Raw genomic sequence first — 22,734 nt, forward strand, 5'->3', positions numbered from 1 at the left:
ATAAGCTTTAATCTGTTCTTTGCCTTTCAGATCTCTTGCTTCAGAACACAAACACTAACAAGTTGACAAAAGCTGTGTTTGCACATTATAGCTACTTGCAAACTAGCATTTCAAGTTCAAGTTTAAACATATGAGCACGCAAAGCAAAATGAAGTGGAAAGCTGTGATTTTAATGGGGATTTAATCTCTTTTGTTCTTTGACCTATTGTGGCTCTCAGAATACATCAACGCTTCTGTCGCATGAGTTACCTTATTGGCTTAGTTCATGCTGATACAGCCAAGCAAGCATTCAAGTGCGACCAGAAGTGTAGGTTTTGATGGTACTTTGCACTCTTTCTAGCAGCAAGTACGATAAGCACTACCCAATGGGGTATAAATCCTGTGAATCGGCCCAGGCCCCAGCTGCAATCTCAAGTGCAGTGACTCCTGCAGCTGGACAGAAAGAGCCTCGTACCTCAGTTAGAAAGCAGCTTTGGAAAGCAACTGCTCAGGTAGCTGGCGGTGCGCCGAGTGTGGGGGAACCGCCAAGCCTGCTGAGCATCTTCTCTGCAGAAGACCAGAAAAAGGCAGAATAGCACTTGAACAGAACGGTAACATCTCATAACATAACTTTTTCATGTCTGATTATTAAGAAAACAACGTGCTGCGATTTTAGTGTAAATAACAGGCATTTTTATTTCCCTTCCCTTTTGTTACAAAGCTAACAGCCCAAGAATGGAAGTCTCCTAGTTAAAAGTGCAACAGGAACTGTACGACTACAAAAGGAATCCACAGAAGAAGGAATGAGCTAGCTGAGGCCCTCCAGGACAGTGATCAGTCAAGATGGGGCCAGCAGTAATTCGTGGATTACCTATGAGATAACAAGTTTCAAATTCTCTCGCACCAGACTCTCCAAAAAAAAAAAACCCAACAGGCTTCTGGGATTTCACATCACAATCTGTCTCTTGTCTGCGCCATCCTCTCAAAAATTCAGCTAGATTCACTCTAATAATGATACATCTCAAATAAATTAGGAGATTCTCTTCAGGAATTTATGTATCCAAACTGCAACGGCAATCCTGGACAATAGCAGTGATATCTGCTATAATGGGAATATTATATGGAAGAAAAAGATCTGGTAAGAAAAAAAGATATTACTTTTGTATTTGAAATCTGAGAGAAGATTGGTTCTGATGCTCCACATTGCTGGAGATCACCAAGAGAAAAACAAACGGATATTTATCAGCTGTAGAAGAAACTTGCATCTTGTAAGGATCCGATGCAAAACAAAAGTTGCAGGTGTACTGTTGGGAGTTTTTCATTTCAGTGGCTCAGCCCCAGAGGGAGAAAGGGTTAAACTTATTACGTGTAAAGAATCAGTAAGATTTAGGAGTATCCTGGGTATTAAAAATTAGAGAGCTGTCTAGGTTCAGTAACACTGAACACAGCCAGTGACAGCTGTGATGGTAGAATTGTCCATGTGATCATGAAAAGAGGGAGCAGAACGAGTGAAAGGGAGTTTTGACAGAGATGTTACAGCCATGTGGGCCTGAGCATCCTAAGATAGAATTCCACAGACACTTTCCAAACACAATGAGATTTTTAAAGCTGGATCTTGTCATACTTAACAGGACAAATCCTTTTATCTTCCTTCAGCACGATGCTTTCATAAGGTAGCTCTAGCTTCTGTTTGGGTATCACCAATTCCCCGTGTTTACCGCAACTATTCCACAGCTGCCTTCAGAGTATGCTTCAGTCATTTCTCATTTAAGCTTTTTGACTGCATATTTCTTTTTCAGCAGACCTGAGGTAGGAAAAAAATTCGATGACCAGAAAAGACCCTGTCTTAGGTATGTGATATATCCATGTATATCTGAAAATTAAGACGTACAACCTGCTGTTGTTTCAGAATTCCCAGAACAGAGCAGCTCGCTGGACTGCCAGCTTTTACCATCTGTCAGACATAGTTCTCACACTTCATAAGGCTGGCTTTCACTCTGGTGCTATTTTCCTTAACAGTTAATAAATTCCATCCAAATCTCAAAGTGTTTCACATAGCTAGCTGAAGAATACCTCCGATAAGGCATGCTTGTGCAGCTTAACAGACCTCGTTGGAATGCCATGCTAGCTTTTCCATTGAAGGAAATACAGATAACGTTCCTGAACAGTGAATGCTGAAACCAAATGATTAAATAAGAAGTAAATGTACTGCAGAAGGCTAAAAAGGATATAACTACCGGAACTGAACTGTTTTTAGAGAAAGTCAGCCACCTATTCAAGATCTGATTCAATTAAATAATGTCATTGGTATATCCAGTACCAAATACAGATAGAACAATGCATCACAGCGGGCAAAAAATGTTTCTGCAGTTTGTTTTCATCTCTTCTTTTCCAAAAGAACAAAATCCACGGAACTGCTTTTGGAAAACCATCCTCGGGCATTAGAAGGTTCCCATCTGCTTGCTTTCTTTTCTTCCATGGAAGACAAAGCACTCTCACAACACCCAAACACCTCCATCCTTGCAAATAAAGATAATTTTATATATCCTTACAAATAGGGAAAAGGCCGGAACAGCTTACAACATTGCAGCTGGGTGAATAGTCCTGGCATTCCCTTTTGGGTCACACCAGTGGGACACCTAGCCCAGTAGTACGTTCTAGACTGCGGCAACGTGAGGTGAGCACATGAGCCTGGGTCAATATCTGTAGCCCCTTCCCCCTATATTCCTCAGCATCCAGAATTGTTGTATTAGGAATGTTAGAGGATGAAAGCTTGCCTAATTTCTATAAAGTCCATATATAAACTTGCTGCCCTTGAATTCATCTAATCCCCTTTGAATCTTCTAATACCATGAGTTTCCACAGTTCCTCATGGCAGCAAGTTCCAGAAGCTCAACATCTGCTGTGTGAAGAACTTACTTTCATCTGCTTAAAAGAGATACTAGTTTCACTCTGATATTGCAGGATTTGCTGAATAACACTTTCTGCATTCACCTCATCCATCATCTTCATGGTTTTGTAAACCTAAATTACCAGCCCCTCCAGCTTTCTCATCTTCAAACTGAAGAAATCTCTCCTTACAAGACAGCTGTTTCAGCACCTTGATCACTTCACTTGGTCTTCTCTCTACTGACTCTAACTTCAGCTCCTACTTCTTGAGATATGGAGACCAGGCTGCGCACACGGTCCAAGATTTAAAACCTCTCCAAGGTTTTAAACAGTGACAAAGTAAAGCCTTTACATTAATCCATACTGAAGCTCATCTGCCAGATTTGACCTACTCAGTTTCATGAGGCTCTTTAGAGTCCTTCACTATTAGTCTGTCATATGAATGTGAAAAAAATCTTGGTGTCATTTGCATCCTTGGAAATTTCACTGTTCGCTGCCTTCTCTATGTCTGTGATGAAAGATGACAAATTCAGTCCCAGCACTGATCGTTGGAGGACCTAATTGCTTGACTTTCTTCCATTCTGAGAAGCTCTACCTTTTGCTTGCTATCTTTTAATCATGTTTCAATCTGCAAATAAAGCGTTCTTCATATACCATGGAACATCATTTTTCAATAATGTCATTTTGAAATACAGTTCCTATATTTCATGACACATAAAAGAAGATACTGCTGCACCACTTATTTTATTTTTTGGTTCACATACTTGTATTTGGCTAGCTGAGGGCCTTCCACAGAAATACAGGTTGAACAGGCTGATAGTCTTCAAAGAAAGCTTGTAGATCCTGCTTAGATCCCACAGATATTTGTTTACAGAACTTGCATGCCAATTTCTATACCCGTGCTATATCTCAGGCAACTCTCTCCTCCTTATTTGTTTGTCACTCTCCTAAGGTCTCCTTTTGACCTTAGGGTTCAGTTCTCCAGTCTTTGAGAATATAGATTAACCTAACTGACTTGAACTGTTTTATCTGGAAATGGGATAATTCAGTGGAACTGCAGTGAATTTACACAAACGTATCTGGGATAATTTAGACTGAAGCATGCAGTAATGAGCAAAAATAAATACTGTTTTTAACAAAACAAATCAAACTAATTTGTGTGCGAAAGAGAAGGTTTAAAAATGTTTCAACATCTCTGTGTTTCCCATTAGTGTCTCTTGGATCATGGAAGAGATGTGAACTTCAGAGACCAAAAGTTCTTAGGCTACTTTAACTCCATGTGAGTCTGTATTCCACGTGGAGTTCAGTGCCTTTCTCCTATTCCTGTACTTGTTCGTGGTCTGTTATAAAGCTTACTAGTGATTGATCAATACTTCTGTTCTGGCATCATAAATGGACACGGCCTATTCTGCTCAATGTTTGTGTAAACAGGCATTGTCAGAACGGGCAACGAACGCAGTAAATACTAATGCTGCAGTAAACAAAAGCTCCACAGCTACAGTGAATCAGCTTAGTAAGAAAGAGTTACAAGTCTCGTGAGTAAACAGCGAGAAAATATTTCCACAGGAAGAGCTTCATAATCTGGTTTGGATTGCTTCTCTGAAGAAGCAGTTTCAGGCCATAGTCCTTTCTGAAGAGTATCTAATGATCCACATATTACATTAATATGTATCACAGTTTTGTTATTGCAACTTAGAGATCTGAACTTAAAATCTGATGAAGATATTTTATTTTATATATTCCTGGATGCTGTATGACAATAGCAGCAGAGATTCAAACAATTCATTACTTGTGATAACACTTTTACTGTTAGTAATAAAAGGACAAATTGACTTTTTAAATGCACAAATTCCAAAAGAAAATGGAAATTAAATATCTAATATAAAACGATAAATAAAAACATCTGGGTTGATATCACTCTGGCAGTTTAGCTCAGACACAACATATTGCCGTTTTTCTCTACAACTGTAAGTAGAAAACTTTTAAGATTATATAAATGTGTTGGCAAGAGGAGAGTTAATCCTTTGAGAACAAAAGTTTCATCCATAACAATGTTTTGTTTAAACTTCAAGTTGTGTATACCCAAAATTGGACTTACATTCACAAATACAATTCTACATGTAAACAGCAAATTGTATAAACAATTCACTCTTTATTAGCCAAACTGACCATTTTATAGAAACAAGCCAAGGTATATACACATATACATGTATGTTTATGTTTGCATACGCACACGTGCATGAAAGTGTTCCCAGAATTGCTACTGGAAGCTTGTCCTTTGATGTACCCTAAATCTGTATTTGGGTGGGAATTTATCTTTTTTCAACATCGTGCATTATAGAATCCACACACAAAAAAAAAAAAAAAAAAAAGAAGGAAACTGCTCTCACAGTGCTCCACAAAAGTTTTCATGTCCTCGGCTTCTGAAACATTTAAGATTATTAACTTGCTGGCAGGCTCCCGAGGAATTTTAAAGCATCTGTGACTGTGCTACTTATTTTAAGCTCTGTCTTCCAATGTTATGAAATCAGCAAACTCTCTTGACTTTCTTAGTAATTCCATTTCATGTGGTTCTGGCTTTCAGGCAGATTGAAGAATGACATAATCGTCTTTTCCCACCCACAGGTTTTGGACTGTTGCTGTTGGTTACACCCTTCCGAGTAATGTGCAACATGAATCTTTGTCTGATCGCATATGCCCATAAATGGAAGACAGCCCAGCAAAGATGACCAAAACACAGTTTCTTGGCTTTCTGCCAATCAGCACCATAGGTGGAATAAGGCTGCTTTGGGTTTTTTCCTATCAGTTAATATTACTTAGATGACAGTGCAGGAATGTCAGTCCAATGCCATGCTGTTTTAAAAGGAAGTGGACTGATTTCCCAATAAACTTTACTCCTGTTACTGAAGGGAGAGCAGATATCTTGAATGTAGTACCAGTGAATAAACAAGCTCTGCGAAGTGCTGCTTTTGTATTTTTTACTGGAGCACTTATGCAAATGCACTCCAAAAAGTACAGAATTCTTCATTTTTGTAGAAAACCCTAGAACTTGGCTCCTAAGCCCTCATAAGCACTGTTGCAATCATACTTTGTATTATGAACAATACTGGACTCAAGTACCAAGCCTACAGCAACAGGATAAACATTGTGGAGAAAAGGCACTTTCCGGAGTTTGTTATTAACGTTAGAGAATTACAAGCAATTTACAGTCCACCACACTGCTAAGTCTCACAAAGCCTCCCCTGACTTCCCTGAAGACTATGAGAGTGTTTGTATGTGTAAGAAATATGGCACGTTAACACAGCACAGAGAGCGATGCCGCCGGCTCTGCGTAGTGCAATGCTCAGGCACCGCTGTAAGTTGAACATAGGATGCAGCATGCCCTGCCCTAGACCCAAATTCAGAATTTCAGAGTAAGAAGTATTCCTTTGCCTTTAAAAAGTGTAATGTGTGTAGCTACGGCACAGCTCAGTCTGCCTTGGCCGTTTGCTCTGGACTCACTGGTCCCTGCAGCAGTTCTGAGAAGACGGTGCCTCTGTGTGCCTGTCTGGTCCATACTGGACAGCACAGGGAGATACGCATATCCTTCCCCTTATACTTTCTACGTAAGTCTAAATATTGGTACATATTAGCTCTAATGACAATTTGATCTGTATGCCTCTGACACCAAAAATATCTAGTAAAAAGACCCTTCATTTCCTGAGTACATTCATTTGCACGATTTGTCTCCAGAAGATCTGCTCTTTACAGTTATGCTTTTCATGCTTGGTCAAATTTTTAAGTGCTGCACAGCATCGTGGCTACTTGGACCTCTTAAGCTGAGGACTACCAAGAGGCATTGCTCCAGGTCAGCTTCAGGGCAACTACTTACTAGTTGGCAATTATGTTGCTGCTTTAAGAGCTAGCACCGAACTGCCAGGCAAATAAAAAAGCACGAATCGTGCTCAAGGAAGCACTAGTCCAGAAGGAATGGAGAAGAATGCATCAAGTTAGCACCATAAAAATAAATGACTTAACCTGTAAAACTAAAAAGTTCCTGACTTCTGATTTCCTTGTCTTCTTGGGCGATGAGTCAGTTCTGGAAAAAACAACAACTGGGCAACATGAGGCAATGATTTAGCATCAGGATGCGCGGTCTAAAGATAGAAGAGGAGACGCTAGAGGATAGAGTTCTCATAGGACTTTTTTTATGATCAGGTACACTCTCGTATCTCCACTTGGCCCTCTTCTAAGTTCAGTGCAGCTGAGTGTCGTGCCTTTCTCTTACTCCCAGCAGCGTGTGATGATAATCCATTTGAACAGGTATCTAGCAGGAATAAAACTGTGAGATAGACTAGAAAATGAGACAAATTGATCGTGGCAGTCACCAAAGGGTGGCATTTACTGCAACAGGAATTCCACGTGAAATGGATCCAGAGGATTATTTCTTTCTCTAGGCTCTGTTCACAGTGCAAGCTACAGACAGTGCAAGCTACAGTGATAGTTTTGTTTCTGCGATAGAAATTACCTGGCTAATAATTTAAAATATTTTAAGAATGGGATAATATGAAAATCCTATAAAATTCTATTTTGGTGCTATTAAAAACTCCAAGGCACTCTACAACATGTCCTCTTAAGGCAATAGTTACGTTCTAGGAAGTTTTTACAAATTTATCTGCCCTTTGCTGACAGAGTAAAATAAATGATTATTTATATGGCCAAGCTCTTAAAATTTTACTAAGTATCTTTAACTCTGCTTATAATGAGATCTATTTCTTGTAGTAATGCAATTACTGTTAATAGCTGTTCTGATACTAAGAAAGAAAATCTGGTTTAGCCGCAGTGGAATTTTAGTTATTTAAAACATTAAATTCACCCATCCACATTAACACCGACACAAAACATTTTAGTTTCTCATATTGACAAACGACACCTTTACACAAGCACTTTTTAAAACACCCTGTATTTTTTTACTATACACAAAGCTATGAAAGTATTCAACTTCTGCCATTATCTCACAGCAAGAAGATAATAGATCTTCCTCTAGAAAGATGGCAAGAGTCTTTGTAAACAGGTAGGTAGAAGGTATATGTCATGATAGACTGTATCAGTCGATATTTTATTTCTGGAATAGATGAAGGCCAAGAATCCAAAGTGCTCATCCAACCTTTTCTAACAACCTTACCTGTGGGAATTCTTGGGGCGAGTCGTCAGCTAGAATCATCACCCCGCAGTGGTTCAATCTTAATACATAACCAGAGCCTGAAATGCTGGCTAAGCAGGCAGACTAACATTTTCTGTGCTGAGTTTAACACTCACGTCCTTAGTAAGTCTGATTTTTGATAATATTCTAAAAAAATGTTGCACAAATAAAACTGGTACACTTATTTAGCAGCATATTCACACAAAGCTAAAGCTGAATTTCTTTTTTAAAAATAGTGGTAATAAAGAACGATTCTGTGAGTAACACTGAATTAAGTAATGAACAGAAAATATCAGATCATCCACCCACACATCAAAAGAACCTGTACTGAAAATAGTACATTGTAACAAATGACTCATGATGAATTGTACTCCATACTGGACAGGTAAAAACTGTATTTGTCAAATTAATTATTATTGTTAAAGCCATGTTCTCCTCACTCTGTTTTTAAATTTTCCTCATGTTCAGTACAAACACCCCTGCATTCAAAAGAACTGAATTTAGACCTCAGATTTCAAAAGATCAAAATAAAACAAAACAAAAGAAGCCTTGGAAATTTTGGCATTTTAGTATTCATAACCAAAAAGACAAATTCCTGTACTAGATATGTTTCAACAGGTAGATGTGATGACATTCTTTCGTCATCGTATTAAGCGTTTACAAATCTCTGTTCCCATTTAAAAATAAATTTTTACTGACTTGAATGAGGGAAGTAAAAGTAATCCAGTCTAATGTACTGAAAATCCTGTTGCTAATTTTCAAACAGTTTAACAGAAGGAGTGTGCATAGTACCTACATATTACTACATTATTTATTGTACCATTTGGTTATTTTTCATTGCATTTCATTGGTGATATAGAAGAGACTGCACTGTGTGGAGCTGCAGCTGACATTTGAATGATGCTTCTAAACCATGTAAGATTTCTTATTTTAGAATAAACTTGAAAGTTTAGAAAAAATAAAAATCAAATAAGCTTATGAATTAAATCAATTTACTGTCAGGTTTTGCCTCATACAAATTTTTTTAAAGACTGTCTCCCAGATAGAAACTAGACTGCTTCATTCATTCATGGGCAATACTTTGGCTCCATGTGCATTTATATAAGTAAGAAGAATTTTGGACCTCCTTTCTATTACATCAATAAGTTTTTCAATTCCTTTTCTGCCTCCTTGGCTCTCCCAGTATATTTTGTCAAGGAACAAAGACTGAAGCAACTTCTCACGTAAACGCTGGCTCCTCAGCACTGAAACTGCAGATTCAGGGAATCTGGAAAAGCACAAAGAAATTCATCAGCTTTGCCATCACTCCGAATTGCAATATTTATGTTGTGGTTTAGCAATCAATTCTATGAATATAGACTGCGACTCAGCAAAGGAAGTCCATGCATGCCTAATCATATGCATGATAATTGTAACTTTTACAGCAGTGGGATTACTCATACGTTTTTAGACACATCCTATAAATATCTTGGGCTGACGATATCTACTCCGGTAACTTAGTGTCTCCTGCTCAAACTGGGAAGAAATTATCAATCTTTTTACAAAATTAATAACTTAAAACTTACTCATTGATCCCTTGTAGTATTTTGAAGTCAAGATTGTCCTCATTTCTGTCAAAGAAACCTTTGTTGTCTATAAAGGCCAAGTGCCTTCGGTCATGCCTTCTCTGAACTATGTGTGTCAGGTCAACAGCATCCTGATCACTACATTTCAGCTTCAGTCCTTGCTGTACACAGGAATCCTCCTTGAGAGGTTTGAATCCACAGCAGTTTCTGTCTAGTCGATTATAGATCTAAAACAAAGTACAGCAGAGTGCCAAGTGAAAACAATATCAAAGTATTTGGGGCAAAGTGTCACTGTAAGACATCTCCCGCTAACACAGCTGACAGGAAAGCAAGCTCAGGACAAGTATAATTAAAGTCAGCAGTGAAATGGCATTGAAGACCTGGTCTCCATACTTCATGTACTGTTAGAAGCAATTTCCCAGACTGTGTAGTTTATCCATTTTATAGCCATGATTTGTTATGGCAGTAGAAATTCTTTGAAAATAATGGAACAATACCACTGTGCAACTGGAATAACAAGTCGGTGAATACAATTCCTTTTTTTCCAGAAGGCTGAAGTTTTTTATATTTTCTCTGCTGGAGAACAATAGAAATAGCACAGCCTGACACACAGAGAGGGTCTCCATTTTGCGGGTCCTATTAGACTAATAGCGTGCAAAATAATTGAAAAGATTATTAAGGGGCACAGCAAACCATCAGAAGCTACAAAATGCAATAACGAAGAGTGCATTTGTAATTGCAGAGCAGCCTCCCTGAGTTGCACTGTGGTATATAATGACGTGACGGCCGAGGCTATTTTTTCCTATGCAAACCCTTGCTTATTCATCGCACAGCACTTAGCTGGAAGGAATACATCTGGTCTAACTTTAGTGGTGTAAATGTTAAGCGTCTCTTCTGACTTAGTCGTTTATGTTCCCTTTCATAAACAACGACAAGAACTAGGCACCCCCAGAGCAAAGGATGCCATTTTAGGATAACCATCTAATACAGGAAGGATAAATCACTCCTTGAAAGTGCTTCCACCCCTGTAGACCAGATAAGAGTAAACACACAACATTGCCAGGGCCCTGAGTGCACAGAGGCTTTAATTGCCCTAAGCACCCTCACCTGGAACCTCCACATACACTCCCTCTGCCCCATGGACCCAGGAACCCTATTTAAGCTCAGGCCTGGCACCTTACCCCTTCTCTGAGTGGGGGGAGGTTTGCTGCTTGTCCTGCTACCTGTTGCTCCTGGATTGCTGCTTGGGGGTTCCTGCTCATTGGCCTTGGAGCTGGCTTGCCGTCTTGTCTGTGCCGGATGCTGACTGGGCTATCAATGGGACCTGTGGCTTTCACCATCCTTTCTGCTGGGCTGCCCCTCCTGCTGCTGGCCCTGCCTGTCCCGCCTGCCGCGGGGCTGCCCTTGGCTCCAGTTCATCTCCCCAGGGACCAGCCCGGCTCCTGATGGGAGGTGTTACAGCATGGAAGTGTGGCCTGATGCATCTAAGGCTTAATGAGTAGTTTATCAAAGGTAAATCATTTTTTCTGACCTTGTTTGTTGTATACCTCTAACTCTTCAAACTGCTCTAAGCATAAAAGCATTAATGTTCACATAAGCCTTCTAAAATTACAATTTTATTTTTGTGACACGCCAGCAAAACAAACTGTTAGGCCTCTTCTCCTGATATAAACTATGTTGCATGTTGAAAAGGCCTCCTAATTTTGTTTGTCAAATGAAAGTCTGAGAAGTTGTTTTTTTTTTTCCTAAGTATATATTACCATTGCCACTAGTCTTGGTGGCAGTGTTTGTCTTCAAATGCAAAAATCCTGAGGAAAGGAACAGATTTCTCTTCTTCTTTCTCCTTTCATGAACAGCATTCAGCATCTGCTGGCACTAGAGCCCCTCTTGCTTGCAGTGTTCTAGCTCATGGTATCTCTCATTCAGCTTATCCAAAGGCTTTGCTGAAAAGCGAAGCAGAGTCCTTCTAGACGGAATCCTTTGGATAGCCCTAACTCAGCTGCACCAGACTTCATTGCATGCATTAAATAGATGAGATCATGTTCTTACAGACAGCCTCTTCATAATATCTTGCACCATTCCAGTATTAAGACAGAATGATGGGACGCTCTGGAATTGATGCTGCAACCATAGCAGTTTAGCATTGGGATTAGTCATGTATTTACGCACATGAGCGGTCAAACCCCCAAAATTAAGGAAGCCATTTTACATTTTATGTCCTTATTTTATCTGAGTTCTTGCAGAAGGCAAGTGAAGGTCAGCTATAAGCATTTTTCAGCCTGCTCCTATGTTTTATAGCATTTGAAACTGGAGATAAGGAATATCCGTTATGGGCACTAAACCCATTCTTCTGGTGGAAGTATGTTTAATGGAGAACACTTTTTACCATTATTCTTTATTTCTGAATGACTCATGAAGTATAGATTATCTTTTTAAACTCAGAACCCCTTCTCGGCATTTTTTTAGAGTCATCATGTTCTACTGATGACAAACTTTAAAGTGATGTCTGAGAGCATCCAGATAAAATTTTTAAGAACCGTAACGCTATTTTTCACTCACTTTATGGTATGCACATTCTTGTCTGGTATAACTGGATGTATAAATCACTCTGATACCTGCTACTATTATAAGAGTAATTTGTTTCTTTGTCATGTGAAGTTCAGTCCTGTTGTATCTTATTTTAACTGACTGCTCCTTCTGGAAAATAGGAGTTCTATTATGAAGATTAAAAACTTAAAATTATAAATTAACACAGAACTCATGAGAATTTTTAAACTCTTCAACAAGAAGACAATGGCATGAAAACGTTAACTCTGACACAATATCTACTATTGCTATAGGGGCATTACTATGTTTAGCATCAGAATAATCCACATATGACTTTATACCAGCTTCTAAGAATTACTTTGCTTGTATTGGGACTAAAGATGGAGCCATTAGACAAATGACAATCTATTTTTATAGAAGAATTGAATGCTTTGTTTAACATAACAAGACTGCAAAAATGTAACCCCAAAAAAACTGGAAACATCCATTCATCCTAGAACAGGGATAGGCGATGTATAAGCCAAGTCATAATTTTTATATTTCAAGAAGTGTAACTCCATAAAAAGCTGAATTATATGAACAACCAAACACAGTGCATAAAACTAGTGCTTGCTGCAGTTTTAAATAAACCAGTAAGTGCTGCAGGAGGCTCAGTCATCTGGACCTGTCTGGCAAGTAAGGACGATTGGAAGTAGTGCCATATCTCAGCAAGCCATAAAATTAGCTTCCAACCAGGTGATTCAGTTCAGTCCTTATTAATACAGGGAGTATATTAATGTTCTACTACATAATTTCTGTAACTGTAGCCACACATGATACCACTGGGCAGAGCCCTAGTTTGCTGTTATTTGAAAAGCTAATGATTATGTGCAACACCCAATTGAAGAACAGCAGCCATATCATTCATTAGTTCCTGCTCTACTCTTTCCTTACTAAGTCACTGGCTAGGTTTTTAAAAAGAAGGAAAATTAGCCACTACAACTGCTATCTCGATCCAGATTTCAGCTGATCAAAACCACTCAAATTACCTCTGTGGGCTGGTGAGGTGTAGAAAGGACCACATAGTTGGGGGGGGGGGGGGGGCGGAACCAACCCACAAACAGATTCAGTTGTGAACATAATAACTATGTTTGGAGAAACAAGGACTTGAGGAGAAACAGTACGCCTGCCTCAAGGTGAAGTAAAGCAAGACAAAAGCCTTTGCTTCCTCTTTTAGAAAATGAGTCAGTTAAATTCTTAATCTCTTTTCTGATTATAAATTGCATTTTGGATATTTAAAACATAAGAAACAACCAGAAACAAGTTCAAACTGTGCAAATACAACTTTTCCCCACTTAGAAAGGCAATAAACTAAAATTACTTTTCTAGGGGTTCTATGTGTGCTCACGTGACTTTTGAGGCAGATGATAGTTGCATTCAGTAAATGTTTTACCTGCAGAAGAAAATCAAAGAGTGCCATCTTGGACCACTCATGATGATGGATTTCAGTACAGCCCCACTCAGCTTTGGGAACTTTACCATTCTGCCAGCATTTCTGCTTCAATAGCTGCTGATATTGCCCCCAGGTTAATCTCACTGAAGAATGGGTACCATTATCTGTTGGACTCAGTGAGGAATCCCAGAGAATAACAGGACAGGCTTGACCATCTGAAAAAGGAAAAACGGATCATAAGTATAGTGCAATACTGTCAGTCTTGATCATTCTTTAGGCATTGCCTAAGCATCAATAATGATGCTGTTTTACAGGTGTGGCAGGAAAAATGGCCAGGGACTAATAACTTGACATCCTTTGGTTAATGTGGTCTTACTCCACATCTAAACCAGCCACTGCAGGAATGGAAGAAGCATAGACATTATAAACACCTTTAGTGTATGGAAGGCTTTCTTTGTTTGAAGCAAGAGATTAATGTGCACAACCATATACTAAACCAGACTATTAAAAAGTTTATAGGTAGAGGTAGATAAAAAGCCTACAATGACACTGAATCAATGATGTAATTTCCCTCTGATTCCAGTGAACTGCTGATGATTTTCAAGAGCTGAAAACTTATGTTAAACTATTTTTTTCTGTATAATGGGCATAGAAACGCTAAAAACCCTACACTCAAAGTGGATTTATTTTGTTATCTTTAGTATTTTAGGCCTATAATGTATGACTTCACAGCTCTGGAATAATATGAGAATACTAGACAGTGTGAACTTAGCATGCATAAACGCCTTGACAAGTACTTTTTTACCCAGATATAACGAGATCTGTTTTGCATAGCAGCTCTTTTGGCCAAGTTCTTTAGTTCTTCTGTGCAAAGAATATTCTGCTCTTCCCTGAAACTAAGTCAGAGGCCTTAGATTTGGTGAATCCAAGTGTTCAGAGTTCTTAATGGAAAGAAACCTTGGCAAAGAATTTAAAATGAGCTTTGCCAGTATAAGAACTGATAAATATGTTTCACCCGATATCAAGTAACAGGCATATCTATCTTCTTAGGAAAGTGGAACTTTCCTTTTCCTTGCTGATGCAATGCTGCTGCTGCCTTAAACCGTCACGGACCTGGGACTGATTGTGGCTTGTACACACTTTAAAACAAAGAAATCCTTTCTGGTTTTGAGTGTAGACAGAAGACCAAAATATAATGTCTTGGTACCGAGAGGAGGAACTATTTAACTGCAAAGCTGCTATTTGCTAAATAGCAAGTGTTGGAATATGTGTAAAGCTTCAAAATTTATTTATATTCATCTCAAAGGCCAATGAACCTAAAGTCCACATTATTGCACAATTTATTGTGTAATTAAATGCAGCATAAACTGTCTCTGTATTCCATGTGCCCATGGAGCCAGAGATGCATCTGAAAAGGAAGCTTTCAGAAACACGCATGAAGACAATGAGATCCACAGCACCTCCTCCAGAGGCAAACCAGACAGACAATAGGACACAGAAAACAGGTATCAGTGCCAATGGCAAGGTAAAAGCTGCTAATGTGAATGTTCCATCTGTAAGCAGCAGGAACTGTTAAAAACACATCTCCATACAGCTGAATCAAAAAGCAACTTGTTGAAAGGATGTTGACTGATCCAAAACAACAAGTAAGAAATTATCTTTGCCCATACCCAGCAGTGAATCATATGTAAAGATCCATCTCATATCCACCACCAGAGCATGACAGGCCCTACATACAATCAAGGCCAAGAGAAGAACAAGCTTCTCTCTAAAACCAGAACGTACTTGATCTTATCTCTGCTGTGGCTTGCATGTACTTGGTGGTCCTTCTCAAGTCAACCCAACGTGCAGCTCTACCACCTCTTTAATTTCCCTCACAGTTGCCCAATGTTTCCTTAGGAACACAGGATGTGCTAGGTTGACAGTTGGACTAGATGATCTTAAAGGTCTTTGCAACCTATTCTATGATTCAGAACATCAATCTTTCCTTCACTAGGATCAGTAATACCTTTATTAGCACTGTGCTCCACACTCTTTCCTCAGCTGAAAAAAAAGCACTGAGCACTCCTGAAAACCAGGCATCTCCTCTACTGAGAGAATTAATTTGGGAAATCCTAGCTATTTCCCCATCTCTCTTGCTCTGGCTCAATCGCCTACATTGTAGATGACTTTAGCCAAGTCAGGTCAACTATCAGCTAAGTTTCTTTTCCAAGCCAGTTGGAGAAAGTCTACATAAGCATTGGGAATTGTCATAAAAAAGGACAGCTTTCTTCAGGACCAAGTCTGATCTATTATTTTCATATCTCCACTAATAGCTTATGTAACTATTCATGAATTCTTCCACAAACCAAATACATAAACAGTCTTCTAACAAAACAAACATCTCCTGTCTACCCAAAAGGGACATGGTAAACAATAGTAATATAAATACTTGAAAAATATGAATAGTATCCTGCCAGTTTCCATTAAGATATAAAAACATTTTTAAAAGAGCAAGGCTAAATACAGGAAACATTCACATTTCAGAGGAAATGGGAACAGAAAAGATGAGCCAAAATAAAATCTTTCAACTCTGTAATATAAATTGAGTTACAGGAATGTGAAACAGCAGCTTCAGTAAAGAGCAGTGACTCAAATTTTTGACGTTTGCAGGAAAAAACATGAAGATGCTGAATTAAAGCAGATAAGGGGTCTGATTCATAGCTGCATGAATTGGCATGACCCTACTGAAATCAGTGAAGCTCTTCTGATTCAAACCTCATGAGGATGGGGCTGAAGTTAACTGAATGATGAAAAGTAGGCATGGGTAAGAATCAGAGCTTCCAGTTTGATACAGCTGGAACTGCGGAGATTGAGCACACTGCAAAACAAGTCCAGTGTGTTCTGCATGCACTTCTTTCCTAATCAGCTTTATATATTAACAGAAAGGGCTACTGCTTTTCTGTTGCTGTAGCTGCATTGCACTGAATCTTGCCCAAAGCTGACTTTATTTTATTGTCATCTGCCATTTTAGATCTATATATCCACTTAACTATCTAAAACTGATCTGCAAAATTGTAAAGATTTTTCAAAAGTTGTGTTGAAACCAGCTTCCTAGTAATCCATATATTTTTTTAAACATATAATATTTTATTAACTTAATAATGAAATGTAATAATTAAACATAATATTCTATTTCTAACCTAAGTTGAATAAGCTAACACAGATGAAACCTCAGGCTGCTGAGACTTGACTACCTCAAGGTACTCAAACTGCTTTACGTGCAGCTAGGCAATGTATCACTGTATGGCTTCTTCAACATAGGCATCATCTTAGATATCCACACCCCACATCACTTCAAAAATAGTCTGTATGCTTCTTATTCACAAAGATGCTCTTGCAAATGTTACTCTTCCATCTTGTGCTCTAACTCTTACCTACAGCATTTTTTCTAATTTCCTCAACAGAAAATACTTTCAAACGTGCCCATGTAAAAAGAGCAAATCTTTCATGAAGTAGTTAAAGCCCTTTCTCAAACTTTTCATTGTTCACTGTAAAGCAGTACAGCTTACCACTGCCACATATGAAAGAAACGGTTTACTTGCACATACATTAGCAGGAGAGGGTAATTTAGTGTGGAAAGATGAGGGGGACTGACATACGGAGCATTACTTGAATTTTAGTTTTTATGATTAAGTTCTGAGGGAAAATATAAGGGACAGATGCAGAAAGCAGGGAGAAGTTAGGCCATTTATTTTTCCTTCTTCCCTCTGCACCTTATTTGCAATGTTTCTGTCCTGTGCTCATATGGATGTCAGAATTAAGGAATGCATGAAATGTGCATTAGTTGCTCTCTAGACTATGGACTGCATTACTGCTTATCCATGAACTTTTCTACCCAATAGAATATTGGAACTATGCCCTCTGTTATCCCTTTGAGAGGTATGACACTACAGTGTAAGTTGTTTGGGATTTTAGATGGAAAACAGGACATGTAAATTGAAGCACTTTAGAGCATTCAGGATGCATACAGCAGCTTTAGGTTTTTCTTATTCTTTTTCCTGACGTTAGTGATTCATAATATCTTTGCCTGCTTTTGGATAACTTTTAGTGGGATGGCAAGGGCAGGGTATAACACAGAAAAATCTACGGCTCCATTTATCATCATGTAGAAGACAGTAAAGGAAAATGACAAGTACAACCAGTGGAACTATCTATCACATGTCATTCATCTATTCGCACTAAACCAGCCATGAAAGGCATTACCCAAAGGAAGAGTTTCTTGCATGTTTTAGGAAAAAAATAAAGCGGTTCTGGGCAAATAGTGCATTCAGTCTTTAGCTAAAAAAAAAAAAAAAAAAGTGAATTGAGTACAACTGTGCTTATTCTTCTCTGTACAGGATCAAACATATTTAGCCAAACATGATATCAGAAAACCAGGGGGCAAAAGAGGTGGTTGTCCGCATGCAGTAGTTCAGACCCTCAGCAAGTGGCACAACAAAACTGCATAGCAATAGCTGCTTATTTTGTACCAAAAGCTGAATAAAGAGCTTAGCCTTGTTGCTACGATCCAAGGAGCCAGAGTCCTATCGCTAGAGCTGTCAGCTGCAGCACAGAAACAAGCCTGCTGCAGCCCATGTTACTCGGTTGTAGCTCAAGCCCTAACAAACACTGGTATTGTCCTACCCTGCAAATGCTTTTGCTGAGCTAGAGGCAATACATGCAGTCATTTTACTTAGCTTCTGTGCAAATGAATTAAGGTAGGGCTCTGACGCTAAGCAAGGTCACTTATGTCTCTTCTGTTCCTCAACTTAAGGCGATCAAATAATGAAGATTCTCATGGGGTATTAATGAGCATCCCAAAACTCATACGCACAGTGGTGAGCCTCCATTTTCTCCACAACAGACACAGCTTTATGATTATTTTCTGTTGTTTTACAGGCATATCCTTCTTTGTTTATAGGTGTGCTCGAGCTCTCGACAATTTTCACACCTTGTAGGTAGCAATAGGATTAATGACTGACTGCTTGCACATGCCCAGAATCATCATCTTTTAGACTAATACTGAATCCAAAAAGGTTTTGCCCACCTATACTCCCCAGGCTTTTTACATTTGACTAATTCATTGCAAAAATATGAGAGAAAGCATTATATTACCTGATATTTCCACCCATGATGGAAAAATAAGATAAACCATAAAAAAAAAAAATCAGTTAAGTCTTAAAAGGGCTTACAGTTAACTAGGGAAGGCAAGGGCAGCAGACAGAGGACTTGCATACAGTATTTTGCTAGACTTAAATAAAAAAAAAAAATCATTGGGGATTTGTGGGAATAGGGGAAATGATGGAACCTGGACAGGGATTTACTAAGCGGTTCTTTGAAACTGCTTTTGACAAAATGAATGACAGTTTTGAAAAGCCCATTTTTTAAGATTTTAATGCTACATCAAACATGTCTTGTTAGATCACATCACAACTGAGGCAAGCTAAAGGGATGGGTCATGGAGAGAGAGATGTTAGCCCAGAAATTGTATACATTCATACACACATGCATACTCTCTAATCCTGCATTGCTTGCTTTCCCATACGAATAACCATGACTTACACAAGCCACCCTGTAAAAAACTTTACAGTGCATCTTAAATGCACATGGGTTATAGAAATGAGCTCACTAATTTTTCATATTATTTTTAAGAATATATTTTTGCTCGTTTTCTCAACACATGTTTTCCAGATTATGCCAAACACAAGCACATAAATAGTAATGATCTCAAGTAGATATTAGGCATCTGAGCTCCAGCATATTTCCAGGCTAAAGAAACGGAGAGAGACAAGGTACGGTAACTGTTCCAAATGCTCTGTTCACCCTTTAGCTGGAAAAAATGAAGTGAGACCAAAATAATGTTATTTCTCTTCTCATCACCTAGCAACACTCTTCTTGCTATAGGAACGTAGCCAGTTATGAGGAAAAGAAAATTAAAGAGGGCAGAATGACACTCTCTGTTCCAGACAGTCCAAAACATACTGTAAGGTGACAGACAGTGAGCAACACAATGCACAATTAGCCTAATAGCGGTTTTCAGAGGCTTGCAGTCTGTCATCTCCGCAGCCACACTGTGCAGAGTTCCTCCAACCAAACTACCTTAATGCCTTATGACAACTTTATAGCAATAAATCTTGCTTCTAAAAATAAACTAGGCATAATGTATCTTCCATGCTCTGCAAGTACGAATGATATTCAGAAGCCTCCAGACTGTTGTTCCTAGACATCCATTCACATTGTTGTACAGGCTGCCAAAGGGAAGGTTACAAAGCAGGAAGAAACTGAAGATCACTGGGTTGTCTTCCTGCTGTCAAACTTTAGAAAGTATTCTTGCATTAGTGTTTTGGGGTTTTGTGGGTTTTTTTGTGGGTTTTTTGGTTTTTTTTTTGTTTTTGTTTTTTTTTTTAAAAAGAAATGCAGACTGGTATAAAAGTACTTGGTATAAGCTAATTTCAGCAGCAAAAAATGAACAGCAAAAACATAGCTAGCGACTTTAGCAATGATTCATTAAAATGCAACGTAGTCCTTTCGGACTCTGATTTGTGACTGTACAAAAATAGCAGTTAGGCTGGAGACATTTAACAAGATAGCAATGTTAGAAGTAGACTTCTAAGACACATTACATGTCTGAAATCTACTTTTAATTTCACTAAAAGTTAAAAATCAAATTTTTAATTGAAAACTTCATACCAATCAGGCAACAGGCATATTGAGATAGTTAATATGCATATTTTTGTCTGCATAATATATAGAAGTGTGACGTGAACCTCAAAATGTACAGCAGGATTCACTGAAATGTAGTTGCGGGTTTTTTAGTTACCGGGGAGAGGGGAGCACTTCTTAAAAATTTTTCACTTCCCCAGAGGAATTGGTGCCATGAAAGTAGCATCAAGCTTCTGCAGGAAAGTCCCCTGCCTCTCTGAGTAGGTTACCTGACTAAATACAAACCCCTTTTCCTACCACCTGTTTGAGATATGAATTCTTGTGCTCACTTTCAACAATATTTTATTAAAGTAAATTCTAAAAGATGAGAAAACTTTTTAAAAAATCAGAAATACCCATCGAAGCACAGGGTATTCTGGAATTTCTTTTACTAGTTTCATTTCAGGCAATTTGCACAACATCATGCGATCTACGGATGACTCCCTCTCTTTTTTCTCATTCCAGGCTATCGTGGAAGGGAAGCTGTTACTGCCCTCAGCAGCTCAGTGGTATTGGATCTAAACTTTGTGGTACTGCGTCCTCTGGACAGGATAATTACACCGCAGAAGTTACATGCAGATACCAGCTTTGTTTCCCTGTAACAATAGTGTTAGTTCTCAGGCTCGCAGGAGTTAAGGGTGGCGGCTGCTGCCCCATGGTTAAGGCAGGAGGGGGAAGGAAACCTCAGCATCCCACCTGCAAGCTGAAAACCATAGCAATGTGTTACCTTGGAAGAACTCCGATCTCCTGCTTACAGAAGGTAAGCTCCTGTTTAGCCCCAAGATCCTATCCAAATGAAAGGCAAACACCTCGCTCATGTCGAGGGGTCTTTTGACGATGCCACAGTATCCCTGATTACAAGAAGTTCCTGTGGTGCTGGGACCTCTTGCAAATACTACCAAGACTGCTTTGTGAGAAGGCACTTCTTGGATGCTCTCTATCTGAGAATCTGCCAGCATGCGCATGTTTAGGATGTCATCTTTGCTCAGCCAAGAGGGAGAGCTCTCGCTGTAAATCCTGATATTGCTTTCCTCAGGCTGGGGCTGTGCCTTTATAGCTCCAGAAATCCCCCTTGGTCTCCAGTGACCTGTCTCCCTGATTGCCATTCCTTTATGCCTGTGTTCATCCAGCTGGTGTTTTCTGGCCTCCAGAGATACTGCTGCTCCCATTGTGCCTGCGGCATGCGTGGCCCTCCCTGGCTGTTGGGCAAAGGTGTCTTCCCGGCCCACAAAAGTGGCTTTTGGAAAGTGCTGCCCGTAGGACAAAGGAGTTGCATGTTTCTTCCTGCGCTTTGGCTTCACCGTGCCTCTGATATTGGCAGGCTTGCTGCGCTTAGACCGCAGGGTGATATAAACTACATTGGGTGGCAGCAAGGTCCCATTGCTGCCAAGCTGGGGTTCCTGCAAATTGGGTGGTGACAGGGTGCCATCCAGTGGGATGCCCAGAAAAGGAGTTTGGGCTGCATCTTGGAGACTTCTGGAACTGATCTTTCGGTGTCCTCCTTTGTGCTGGGGTAAAACATGACCCACTTGACTGACGAGAAATCCCAGGTAGATCACACATGCGGTGCCCGCCAGCAGATTCCTCCTTGTCCTTGGGCGCCTGCAAGTCCAGAGCCTCAGCACCCGTGAGGGGCACAGGCAGCAAATAAACAAGTTTTTGATTTTACTTGGCTGATCAAAGGTGGTCATTTCTCTAGTGAATCCACATGGTGAAAACAACATGAAGTCTTCTGTACGTTCCAGCCAGGATGATGATGCATGATTTCCCTTCCCCGATTTCTATTTCTCCTTTTCCAAATAGCTTCCAGCATGAGTGTTGGACAGAGGCTACTAATACGCCTGGGAACGCGTTTAGTACTAAGGATGCTGACACTCCACCTTCTCAAGCTGCTAAATTCTTATCAGCCACCACAGGGGAAGTGATTGGCTTCAGAGAATGAATGGAGCCAGCTACGTAAGCAAAGTTTACTGACTTGTAGTCTAAAAGATCTGAAGTATCTCCTTTGCAAACTGCAAAAAGAAAAAAGTAGCATTTCATTTCACTACTCACATATGGCATCTGTGGTTCTATATTTTTAAAAGATAGAAGTTCTAGATGAGACAGTATGCATCTAGAAATTTGTCAGGATACATCTTTCACTTTCTCATTACAGTATAAATTAAACACCAAAATCATTAAATACAGGCTCAATTTGCAATCTTAGCTAGCTGTACTCCAGCATTAGAAGAAAAGCTTGTCAAACCCAGGTCATTATCATCTTTTTCTTATGAGACAAAGTCTTCACTAAACCTCGTGGTATGGAAATGCTGTAAATTACACAGTATTAACCACCATTAACTGTAGTAGTTAAATATGTGCATATTCAGTAATATAAAAATATATTAGAAGTGCCAAATTTCCCTAGTTGAATACAA

General features: G+C 39.2%; 1 protein-coding gene across 1 annotated transcript; it reads right to left on the reverse strand.

Annotated features, from left to right (window-relative positions):
• Positions 1-8,210: 8,210 nt before the first annotated feature.
• GASK1B (golgi associated kinase 1B) lies at positions 8,211-22,155 on the reverse strand. Its single transcript, XM_082482787.1, has 4 exons — positions 21,045-22,155; positions 13,595-13,809; positions 9,616-9,842; positions 8,211-9,317 (listed from the first exon to the last, which is right to left on the reverse strand). The coding sequence occupies exons 1-4, from the start codon at positions 22,039-22,041 to the stop codon at positions 9,110-9,112; spliced, it is 1,647 nt and encodes a 548-aa protein (XP_082338913.1). The 5' UTR covers positions 22,042-22,155; the 3' UTR covers positions 8,211-9,109.
• Positions 22,156-22,734: the final 579 nt, after the last annotated feature.

Source organism: Vanellus vanellus (assembly GCF_965231255.1).
Source record: "Vanellus vanellus genome assembly, chromosome: 4".
NCBI lineage: Eukaryota > Metazoa > Chordata > Aves > Charadriiformes > Charadriidae > Vanellus > Vanellus vanellus.